At 43.4% G+C, this 12437-nt stretch overlaps 1 protein-coding gene across 1 annotated transcript in view; it reads left to right on the top strand.

The window, feature by feature from the left end:
- LOC132479780 (pyruvate dehydrogenase phosphatase regulatory subunit, mitochondrial) overlaps positions 1-12437 on the top strand; it is a 39680-nt gene that overhangs the window by 22445 nt on the left and 4798 nt on the right. The window contains exons 11-17 of the mRNA XM_060083337.1: positions 1235-1390; positions 1595-1728; positions 2105-2253; positions 2742-2854; positions 4213-4307; positions 5727-5816; positions 11186-11368. Of these exons, the coding sequence (XP_059939320.1) occupies positions 1235-1390; positions 1595-1728; positions 2105-2253; positions 2742-2854; positions 4213-4307; positions 5727-5816; positions 11186-11368 (920 nt within the window). The remainder of the gene's footprint in view (positions 1-1234; positions 1391-1594; positions 1729-2104; positions 2254-2741; positions 2855-4212; positions 4308-5726; positions 5817-11185; positions 11369-12437) is intronic.

Raw genomic sequence — 12437 nt, 5'->3', positions numbered from 1 at the left:
ATTGTAATTTCATTTTTCTATACCAAGGAACTATTTTCAGACTTGACAAAATATATCTATTTGGGGAATAGTTCAGGACTAAGATTCTGCATTGGCTGTGACCAGCATTCTTGTTTAAGGATGGACTGCTGGTTTAGTAGCTAGAGGTTCCATTAGCAATGAGGCCTTTGGATGACCTTTCACACCTGTGTGCTCACTTTTGGTCTGTGGCAGAGAATTCATATCCATGGGAGTTAAAGGACCTGGAAGCAGTATGTGTAACTGCTAAGGTTCTTTAGTGAATATTTTGGTTACAGTGTTGAACTGTTAAGAGTCTAGGTTTCTACATCTATCGTTACTTCGGAAGCTGTGCAAATCGTAAATGAGCTGGAGCTTCTTCTTGATGATATGGTACTTTTGGTGGCCGCCTCTGATTCTCATGAGATGGAAGTTGCAGGCATGATAGAAAATGGGGAAAGGGAAAGTAGAACCTCAAGCCCAGAGGAGACTGTCACAGTATAAGGACGCCAGCTTGGTTTCCTTCTCTGTCATCTCCCAGTCTCCCCCGATGCTGATGTACCTCTTGTTTGGCCTGGTGTGAAGTCCGGTCTTCTCTCTGCAAGAGACTAGAGATCACACTCTTTCTGGATATTTTACTTACTCACTGTTGCAGATTGGACATTAGGAGAAATGAATTCTGACCCTCCCTTTGTAATGTAAATAATGTCACTGGGACAATACTTTGCAACCTGTCAGATTTCAGAACCACCAAATCAAGGTATGCTGTGTGCCCTTTTGCTTCAGAAATGGCTAAATATTAGGAAAAGTGTGTAACAGGTCTGAGACTCCAACAACACGGGCACTGGAAAGAATCAGGTGCCATTTTTTCACACTTTGTAACCACCTGTGTCCCGTGTAGACATAACCTTCATCTCTGCTGGGAGCTTAACAAGGTTTAGAACTCTGACCTTTCTCCCATTGTTTCTACCTACTAATTTGGAACAGTAATTATAAACAAAGATCTAGAGTTGTTATGTGACTCACAGCTATATAAGTCTGTGGAGGGGCGTTACCAGCTCTTGCAATGTGATCCTTTCTTCTGGAACATTCGTGTCACACTGGGTACTGTTTGGCAAATTAGGTTACAGCAGCCTGAAAGTATGCTTTTTTGAATAGGAGCAACTCCAGAGGCCCATGGATATTGGTGCTCAGCTCTGTGCCTCGGGCTTTCATAGACTGCTCTTCTCTCTCCTAGCTCTGCTGTACGACCTGAAGGTTCCCCGTTGGGACTTCCAGACGGGAAGGCAGTTACGCACGTCTCCTCTGTATGACCGGCTGGATGCACAAGGAGCCAGGTGGATGGAGAAACATGGATTTGAGAGGCCAAAGTACTTTGTGCCACCAGACAAGGGTAAGGAGGCACGTTCTCATTTTTGGTTTTGGGGGTTTTTTTGTCTGAAGAATAGTAAACCTTGTTTATAAATGTGTATAGCTAGTTTGTCTTCCTAGGAGAATAAATAATAAAAACCTATTATACTCTACTAATCTGTCAAGGAGACTCACCAGTACAAGTCCCCTGCTTTTCTGTCTTCCTTTGGTTCTCTCTGTCCTGTAGACCTGTTGGCCTTGGAGCGGAGCAAGACTTTTTACAAGCCGGACTGGTTTGAGATTGTGGAGTCCGAAGTCAAGTGCTGTAAGGAGGCCGTGTGTGCCATTGACATGTCCTCTTTCACAAAGTTTGAAATAACAGTAAGTATGTGGGAACCACAAGAACAGATTTGGAAACTTGCATATTTATTGAGTGCCTCTTGGTTTTCATCTGTCACTTCAAAGCAGACTAAGAACTCTGATATATTTTAGTGTTTCACCTGTATTATAACATTTTTTGGAATTTTTAGCTCTTTGTTTCTGGTTCTTTTTCTGCTTGCAGAGGCTCATTTGACACTAGACTCAATAGCTAGCCTTCTCTGGAGCTCGTTGCAGTGGAGCAAATCTGCAGATACTGTTGCACGAGTCGAGTACCGGCTAATTGAATTTTCTCCGCAAGTGACTTTGCTTGTCAGGCCGCGTTACCGGCCAGAGGTTCTCATGTTGGTTCTCTCTGCTTCGTTCCCTAACCCTACAGTCCACCGGGGATCAGGCATTAGAAATTCTCCAATACCTCTTCTCCAATGACCTTGACGTGCCCGTGGGCCACATCGTGCATACCGGCATGCTCAACGAGGGTGGAGGGTACGAAAATGACTGCAGCATAGCGCGGCTGAGCAAGCGCAGGTGAGCCGGCTGCCACTCCGCTCCCTCCACCTAATGGCTGTGCGCAGCCGAGCGCTCAGCTCACCTCTCCAGGAAACTAGTAACACTGAGGACAACAAAACATGTCGTTAAGTCACGGCCAGTTCATCAGCAGCCCAGCACACACACACACACACACACACACAAAGCACCAGGAGGAAAAAAAAAAAAAAGAAAAAGAAACCCACCAGATTAAACTTGGTGTGGAAAAATTAGTTACTCTACTGAGGAAAAATGCCTTATCTTGTGTTAGTAGGTCTGTATGATTTCTTGGCACTAGCAGAAAGCCAGAATCTTCTGTTTTGTCATTATGTGGTATATCCTAGAAGTATGTGCTGTTGGCCTTCCCTAAAAGCTAAGAGATCATTCACCAGTATTCTGTTCGTTGCTTTGAAACTAGCTGAGAACTTACTGCTTCCTGATCATTTTCCTGCTGCCTGGTTTTGATTACTTTTGGGTCTCACTTTCAGTTTCTTCATGATTTCTCCAACCGACCAACAGGTCCACTGTTGGGCCTGGCTTAAGAAATACATGCCAGAAGACAGCAACCTGATTCTGGAGGACGTCACCTGGAAATACACTGGTAAGGGGGCCCTCTGCAGTCAGCTGAGCGAGGAAAAGCCAGCTGATCGAAGTTGATCCAGATCTGTCTTCTCCACTTGCCTTCTCTATATCTGATATTCAAAAATGAGTGTCAGAATTAGAATCTTGGAAGAGGATCCTGGTCATAGAAAATTGATCTCTAATGCTTCCCCATGTTTTTATAAGTGAAGTGTGAGTGAGTTAGTGCTTCAGTTTCTTTGTGTTTTGTTTACTGCTGTATCCCCTACAGCCAGCATATCAGAGTGCAAATATTTGTTGAATGAATGAGTGACTCATTATTAAAGTATTTTTATATTTATTACCTAAGTATTATTTTCTTCAAAATTTCCCCTTAGTTTTTATTTTTTCTTTAATGAGTAAATACTTTTTAAGGATAGATAACTTAATTTCCGTATTATCTCTCCCTCAGCAGTCTTCTCAGGGAGCAACCCCTCCTCTTCTGCCACCTGATTCCAGCTTTAACCCCTCCCTACCCTCAGTGGACCCTGGCCCGTTCACCTCCACCAGGCCCTCATCCTCAGTTCATCGTGGTAGCAAATATGATTACCTTCTTGCTACCAGATTAGAAAACTATAGAAGCTTATTGAAGCAAGCCTATTTTCTAGTCCATTTAAGGGTATTTGATGTGTAATTAGCTTAGGTGCTGTCGTAAATGTGACAGAATCCAGGCTGGGTGGGCAGCTCTCCTCAGGGCTCTCCTGGTACTGATTTGGGTTTGGGGCTTTTTCCATCATGTAGCCACATTGGGAAGAGGAGGGGAATGGGAATTGTTTTTGTTTTGTCTTGTTTTTAAATATTTATTTATTTATTTGGCTGTGCCGGATCTTAGTTGAGGCACGCAGGATTTTCATTGCAGCACACGGGATCTTTAGTTGCGGCATGTGGGATCTAGTTCTCCGACCAGGGATCGAACCCGGGCCCCCTGCATTGGGAGCGTGGAGTCTTAGCCACTGGACTATCAGGGAAGTCCCAGGGAACAGGGATTGTGCAGGGGGTTTTTGGCCAGCCCCGGGAGTGGGCTCCTATCCCCCGGCCTCATGATCCCAATCTAGTCGCAAAGGAGGCTGTGGAGTTTTGTCTTCCTTTGTACCCAGGAAGAGGCAACACACTAGCCAGGCTGTCAGATGCCAGGAGTCAGTAGCAGCATTTAGCAGCCCTGTCAGGAGAAGTGTATTTGCCAGAATCGAGGTCCACCCTAGGATTGCCTAAGCAAATGGACGTTTTCATGGTCTTGCCACCCAGACCTGGCCATAGGTGAGCAAGTCCAGAGCAGCCCTTTCCCATTGGTTCAGCTCCTCACCTGGAGCGGCCAGACATCTCTTGTTCTTTCCCGTTTAGCCCTCAATCTGATTGGTCCTCGAGCTGTGGATGTGCTGTCTGAGTTGTCCTACGCCCCTATGACTCCAGACCATTTCCCAAGTCTGTTTTGCAAGGTGGGTACTAGTAAAGTTCTAGTTTTTAAATAAGCAGGGAATATTTCTTTTATAGAGACAGTAATTACATGTTCTCACTATGGTGTTAATACCCACAAAGCGTGTTCTGACTTTTATTAAGCAAACAGAATGACTGAGTAAATCCATTTCTTTATTTTTCAATCTTCATGTTCTTCTTGTTTAATAAACATTGATATCTTTGAAGACCTAATTTCTCTGAATATCAGTTCTATATATTTATTGATTTGTGTAGAGGTGGATTAAAATTTTAAGTTACAGTATTATGACGCGGATGCCAAAAAATGCCAGTCAGGGTCAGGTCCCTTCTCTCCATGCAGTGCTTCCTCTTTTCCATACACAAAGTAACTTCTGTGTATGTGGCACCTTCAGGTAAGAAATGGTTTAGGTGAATCCCTAAACAGCTTACTTAATTTTCTTTCTTATAAATTTTCTTTCTTATACTTGGCAGCTAGAGCTGAGTGAAACAAATTGTAACTGAATAAAAGGAATGATAACTGAACACACTCTCTGGGAAGCGGCTGATTAGAGAGGTCCAGACAGACATGTTTTGGCAGCCTGTAACAAGCAGCTTTGGGACAGTTACTGATGGGATGCTCTTTGAAGTTCAAACCGAAGTTAGGATCCACCTCTTAAGTGATTTTACAGCTCTCCTTTTTCTCCATGGCACAGTTAAAGCAACAGGAAACTCTGTTAGCTGGCAGCAGACCCTGTCACAGTACATTCTTTGCTCCTTGAAGAAGTAACCCACATGCGTGCGCCTACAGCATTCTATGCCATGCCTACTCCTCGTGGAAACAGTCTGCTTTAGGGCCATCTGGGGCTTACCACTTCCCATTGCAGGAACGGTGATTGAGTCAGGGGCCCCTTTTGGGTAACTGAGCTGCCGGAAACACGTTTTGAACATGAGAAGCCCAGTCTCTTCCCCCAGGGTAGCAGGTGAACGGTGTTCTTTGGTCATCCAGCATCATCTTCTGTGGGGCAGGTACCCAGGACTTGTCTGCCAGGTCCGCCAGAGAACACATTTGCCTGGTCTTCATTGCTCCCGGCGTCTCTGACTAAAACAAATCTTCAGCACGACTTTGTAAAAAGAAGTATTTCATGCTTGTCAAAGCCTTTGCCTCCACTTCCCTCCAGTAGCTTGGCTGGCACTCCTGAACTGGGGCTGTTCATGAGAAGAGGCGTTGGATAGGCTGTGCTCTGTTCCTAATGACCCCAACGCCTGGAAACAGACTGTCTTGAGGGAGAAATTTTCATTCACATGTAGCTCCATTAGCGTCCAACACAGGGTACAGAGCTAATGAGAGGGGTTGCCTCAGGCATTCATTCTTCTAACAAACATGGAGGGGCCCACTTCCCCTAACGAGTTTCCACGATGACCTTCTCCCTTTGTTTCCACAGGAGATGAGTGTGGGCTACGCAAATGGGATCCGGGTGATGAGCATGACTCACACGGGAGAGCCAGGATTCATGCTTTACATTCCTATAGAGGTGAGAACCACGAGAGGATGGGTGCTGGCAGGGTTAGAGCGCCATGTCTGACCGGGCCTTGGTCACTGAGGTAGGCTGCGTTAAAGAGATTTTAACATTTTTAGCTAAGTTATGTACTTTTTTTGTGTAGGTAATATATTTACATGGTCTAAAAAGTATTCAGTGCCACCCGACTAGTTCTCACCAACCACCACCAGTGATATAATTGTTAGTTTATATCATGTCAGAGATTTTTGTGCATATGGAAGCAAGTTCAAAGACGTATTCATAACCCTCTGTTTTAGAAACACAAATGGAGGCTTACTGCTGTTCTTCATCTTGATTTTTTTTACTTAGCAACGTAGAGATTTTTCCCTGCCAGTACCTAAAGAGAAAGAGCTTCCTTTTTCTTTTTTTCTTTTTTTTTTTTTTTGCCGTACGCGGGCCTCTCACTGTTGTGGCCTCTCCCGTTGCGGAGCACAGGCTCCGGATGCGCAGGCCCAGCGGCCATGGCTCACGGGCCCAGCCGCTCCGCGGCATATGGGATCCTCCCAGACCGGGGCACGAACCCGTATCCCCTGCATCGGCAGGCGGACTCTCAACCACTGCGCCACCAGGGAGGCCCTTTTCTTTATTTTTTAATGAAAATGATACAGTATGCCATTATGTAGTTGAATCGTAATTTATTTAACCAGTTCAGTACTAATAGACATTTATAGGGTTTCTAGTCCTTTGCTGTTATAAAAAATTCTGCAGTGTACAAGAGTGTCTTTTTCTTTATTGCTTGTACCAGCACACAGAGTTGTCAGACTTTGGGCTGATGGGTGCAGTTTCATGCAAGAGATCAAAAAGCTACTTTTCAAAACCCATCTCACTCCGAGTAAAAGCCCATCTGCAGGGCCCACACAGCTCTGCCGACCCTTCTCCACACTGCTGCTCCTCATCTCGCCCTGTCTTCTTGCCTCTCACTCCTTGCTGGACATGCTTCTGCCCCAGGGCCTTTCCACTTGCCCTTCCCCTTTCTTTGGCATATCCCTCCCCCATGTAGAGCCTCCCAAGCTCACAGCCACACCTGCTTCAGGTCTTATTCACACCTCACCTTTTTTTTTCTTTTTAATTAAAAAAAAATTTTTTTGGCCACGCCGCATGCCTGTGGGATCCTAGTTCCCCAACCAGGGATTGAACCCACGTCCCCTGCAGTGGAAGCACAGAGTCTTAACCACTGGACCACCAGGGAGGTCCCCACACCTCACCTTTTTTTTTTTTTTTTTTTTTTAGTTTTTTATTTTTGGCTGCATTGGGTCTTTGTTGTTGCGCACGGGCTTTCTCTAGTTGTGGCGAGCAGGGACTACTCTTCGTTGTGGTGCGCGGGCTTCTCATTGTGGTGGCTTCTCTTGTTGCAGAGCACGGGCTCTAGGCGTGCAGGCTTCAGTAGTTGTGGCACGGGGGCTCGGCAGTTGTGGCTCACAGGCTCTAGAGCGCAGGCTTAGTAGTTGTGCACGGGCTTAGTTGCTCCACGGCATGTGGGATCTTCCTGGACCAGGGCTCGAACCCGTGTCCCCTGCATTGGCAGGCGGATTCTTAACTACTGCGCCACCAGGGAAGTCCCACCTCACCTTCTTGAAGAGACCTTATTTAAAGTTGCAGCCTCCGGCCCCCTCCTCCCTGGCCTCCTTCCCTGTTTTATTTTTCTCAAGAATGCTTACCACTGTCTCATAGAATTTATATTTTCTTCATCTTGTTCATCACATTACCCGTTTAAATGTAGGTTTGCTCAAGGCAGGGATATTTGTTTAACTTCTATGTCCCCAGCAGTTAGAGAAATACTTGGCACATCGAAAACGCTTAGTAAATGTTGCATGAATGAATGTCCTGGCAATATCTTTTGTCCATTTTTGTATTGAATTATTGGTCTTTTTCCCCAATTTCTAGGCATTCTCTGAATCAGCCAGCCAATCCTTACTATTAAGTTGTAAATTTTTTTTCCAGTTTGTCATTTGTCTTGATTTGGATTTTTGCCACGTAGAAAGGTTTTTATATATATATATATATATATATATATTTTTTTTTTTTTTTCTTTTTTGGCTGCGTTGGGTCTTTGTGGTTGGGCGCAGGCTTTCTCTAGTTGTGGCGAGCAGGGGCTACTCTTCATTGCGGTGCCTGGGCTTCTCATTGTGGTGGCTTCTCTTGTTGCGGAGTACAGGCTCTAGGCGCGTAGGCTTCAGTAGTTGTGGCATGTGGGCTCAGTAGTTGTGGCACACGGTCTTAGTTGCTCTGTGGCATGTGGGATCTTCCCGGACCAGGGATGGAACCCGTGTCCCCTGGCAGGTGAACTCTTAACCACTCTGCCACCAGGGAAGTCCCAGAAGGGTTTTCTAAATTTTACTTTTTATTATGGAAATGTTTCATATGTTGCAAAAAAACTTTTTTGTAGGTGAATTGATGAATCTTTAGTGGCTTCTAGAGTTTAATACATAGAAGGGGCTTCCCCACTCCAGAGTTAAAAATTTTTTCCACTTCTGGTGCTTTTATAGTTTGTGTTGTTGCTATTTATGGGTTTGTGTGTTTTGTTTTTTCATATTTAAATGCTCCAACCTTTTGCACTGTCTCTTGGTACACTTTATGAGCTATGGACCAAACTATTTTTTCTAACATGGATGACCAGTTGATGTGAGATTCTACCTTTATCACATACTAAGTTTCTATATATATTTAGATTTATTTCTGGACTTTTATTCTATTTGTGTATCCAGTATCACATTGTTTTAATTACTGAGTCTTTATTGTGTATTTTAATACTTGGTAATGCTTATCCTCCCTCATAGCTTGGAAAACTCTGGAAAAGAATAATTCCTGTTTCCTTATTTTTCCTTATAAACTTTTATAATCATCTAGTTAAAACAAAAACACCCTGAGTTTTTGGATTGTGTTACGTTTGTAAATAAGGAAGAATTGACATTCTTACATGCGTTGAATCTTACAATCAAAATATACCTTTCTTTATGTGGGGTTTTTTTTTTTGGTGACCTTCAGAGGTGTTTTGAAGTTTTCTTCATGTAGATGGTGTACATTTCTTAAATTTATAATATTTTGGTGGTGTTGCTGTTGTGAATGGGAAGGGTGTCTTTATTCCGGTGTCTTCTGATTTACGAAAGCTTTTTTCCCTGTATATTAATGCTTTAACCTATTTCCCTCCTAAACTATCTTACTGTTTATAGCTGTTTTTTAGTTGATTCTCTGGAATTTCCAGGGTTCAGTCTTACCATACACAAACAATAATAGTTTTTGTTTCTTAACAATTTTTATTCCTGCATTTTCTTTCCCTTGTCCAGTTGTGACAAGTAGCAGTGACCTTCAACCTCGTCATGTTCTTGACATTAGTCATACTACTCATGGTGTTAGGTTTCCTTTTAATTATTAAATGAAGCACGGATTTACCAGCCCATGAAATTTTATCTGCTTTTCCGCACTCAGAAGTATTATAACAATATTAAGGTGAAGGGATTATTCATGATTTGAGAAGAGTTGATATGCACGCAGCTAATACGTTTTGCCTGTACTGAAGTGCCATATGGTCATTCAGGTGTTACCACCTGCTCCTGGGTCATTAATCAGCCAAGCCCGTCAGGAGGGAGAAGCCCTGTTTTCTACCCCATTTTCCTGGGCTGGTCCCATTTTTATGGTTTTCTGTGAGTCCAAGAGGTAATTTGTGCACTGCTTGGGTTCTTTTCAAGCTGGCTTTTGTCCTCAAGAAGCTTATACTTGTCTCTGAGGAGCTGCCTTCCAAAGCCTGGTGGCAGATAGCAGATTGGTTTGTTCACACTCAATCCCTGGCATCTAGTGAGAAAATGAGTAAGTAGTGGGAACCCACTTTTTGCTTTGCTCTTCTCTAGCCCAAGACTCTCACCTGCTTTAAATCTTTCCTCCTTTGTCGTCTTAATTCAAGTACGGAGCATTCAGCTTGAGACACTGAACCCGCCCGAGATACAGCTCATTCTTACTCTCGTTTCCCAGCCAGTCTCCAATGGTCTCCTCCACCCACCTTTGCTATTTGCAGTGTTTCACTTACTTACACACATACCACAGGCTGTGTTGTACCCAATAGCTCAGACTCCCTTTTCCACATCTAAAGTTGTCTTGATCACAGCGGTCTGTTTAGTCAATGCCTGTTCGGCTGCAGTAGTGCAGTTTATAGAGCAACATACACTGCCAGGATAAAGAATTGCGATACCAATGAAGCAGATTTTTGTTTTTGTCTTCACCCCCCCCCATTTTATTGAGATATAATTTACATACATCATTGTATAAGATTAAGGTGGACAGGATAATGGATTGACTTACATAGACTGTGAAATGATTACCACAATAAGTTTAGTTACTAGCACCCATCATCTCATATAGACACAATAAAAAGAAAAAAAAATTTTTTTTCCTTGTGATGAGAACTCTCAGGATTTACTCTTAATTCTCACGTGTCACACAGCAGCGCCACCTAGTCATCATGGTGTGCATTTCGTCCCTAGTACTTACCTTGTAACTGGAAGTTTGTACCTTTTGACCACCTTCCTCCAATCCCCACCTGTAACCACAAATTGATCTCTTGGTCTGTGAGTTTTGTTGCTATTTTGGTTTTGTTGTTGTTTAATAGTTTTTTTTTTTTAAGATCCCATATATATAAGTGAGATTATACAGTATCTGTCTTCCTCATTCCTCTGTGTCTTGTTTTCTGTTTTACAGTTTTTAAAGTAAACAGTGTAGTTTGTTGTTGGGCTTTTAGACTTAACAGTATTTGATTATTTGCTTTCAATTTGGAAAACTTTTGTTCGTTTAAGTTATGTGATACTTAAACGTGTCTGGAACCAAGAACAAAACATGAGAGACTGGATATTGTGGGACATGGGTAGGAGAGCTCTGATTTTTGGGGTCCTCTGTGACCCACTCTAGGTCTCTTAAGATATGCCATAATCCGTGTGACAAATCAGAGTTGTGCATGCATGTCTCGTTATGTGTAACACCAGTTTCGCAGCATAGGCCAGTGCATGAGGGAAGGACCAAGTTCAGGGAACTGGCGCAAGAGAACAAAGCCAGTGGAGGATGCATGGCTTTTGGAGAGGCAGTTATGAGACTGGTCGTTTACAGAAGAGAGCTTCTGTGAGTTATTATTTAATAAGTGCTATACTGAGATCCTAGACATTTTAGAGAAGTAAAAAGATAAGGGTACTGCTTTCATGGAGCTTAAGCCTGGGCTGCAGCACTTTTTGGTTCCTGAGGATTGTAAACAACCTTCTCCCTTGTCCAGGTAACAGTGTCAGCCATCAGGCACTGCCAGACAGATTCCGTGTTTAATTCTGAAGGTCTGCTGGTCACTGACCTTTTATCTCTCCCTCTAGTATGCCCTGCACGTATACAACGAAGTGATGAGTGTTGGACAGAAATATGGAATCCGCAATGCTGGGTATTATGCTCTTCGTAGTCTCCGGATTGAAAAGTTTTTTGCCTTCTGGGGTCAGGATTTAAACACCCTCACCACACCCCTGGAATGCGGACGAGAGTCTCGGGTGAAGTTAGACAAGGTATTGTACCTGTGCGCACTCCACTCTGCCCTCAGCTTCCTGAGCAGGGAGCCTGCATGAGAACAGGAAGAGCTGAGGCGGGAGGAAAAGTGTATAGGTGTTGAGACCTCAAAATGTATCCATGGGATAAAAGACTTAATATGGAAACATCATAAATAGACAACACTTGTTTGGGGCACTTTACTCTCTTTTAGACGTGAGTGCTTTCTGGGCAGTTTTTCTGAGTTGATTGTGGTAATTCATTAATATGCCACGAATATATGTACAAATGAGTCACTTTACATTCAACTGCCTTTTTTTCGTAATCATCACCATTCAAGAGGATGAAAAGTCTCTTTCCCACCTCTGAGCCCACCCAGTCCCACTGCCAGCTTGACCAGAAGCAGCAGTGTCCTGCCTCTCCTTGTAGAGAGCTTCCATGCAGTGCAAACAGATGAGTAATTTCCCCTCACCGCTTTCTTAACTTTGGTGGTTGGATACTATATACTTGGTATATTGCACCTTGCCTTTTTCACTTAAAATATCTTAGCAGTCATTCCCTATCAGTATAGTAGATCTCTGGTGTTCTTTTTGAGCAATTAGGTAACTATTTTTCTCTGATATAAAAGTAAAGAATACTCGATTTGGAAAATAGGGAAAAACATAAAGAATAAGAAATCGCTCTTTTTTCAGCGACATGCATTGTTAAGAGTTTATTTTATCCTGCTCTTTTTTGGACATATGCATATGTAAATGTTATGCATAGAATACAGACATATATGCATGGACTGCTGGTTGAGATTATATAAAAACATTGTTTTTCTAAAATAATTCTAGCAAGCATTTTCAAGTGTTGATTTTTCTTCCTATTTTTGTTCTGTGTGGTTTTGTGATTGAAATGTGTTTATAAAATAGAAAAGAGCCATGTGTACCTGTGTCGTTACAAGAATTCTCTGCAGGTGTCTTTCGTACTGTGAATGCAGTTTTCCGCATGGGGGAAGCACACGTCCTCCGGAGCTTGCGGGGCTGTGGTGGGCAGCGGGCGGCCCACTGCGGCGACACCGGGTCCCGCGTGGTGATGCTGTCTGTG

The sequence above is a fragment of the Mesoplodon densirostris genome, chromosome 19 (assembly GCF_025265405.1).
Source record: "Mesoplodon densirostris isolate mMesDen1 chromosome 19, mMesDen1 primary haplotype, whole genome shotgun sequence".
Classification (NCBI taxonomy): domain Eukaryota; kingdom Metazoa; phylum Chordata; class Mammalia; order Artiodactyla; family Ziphiidae; genus Mesoplodon; species Mesoplodon densirostris.
The sequence above is the reverse complement of the archived record's forward strand: the minus strand, read 5'-3'. Positions and strand labels throughout refer to the sequence as shown.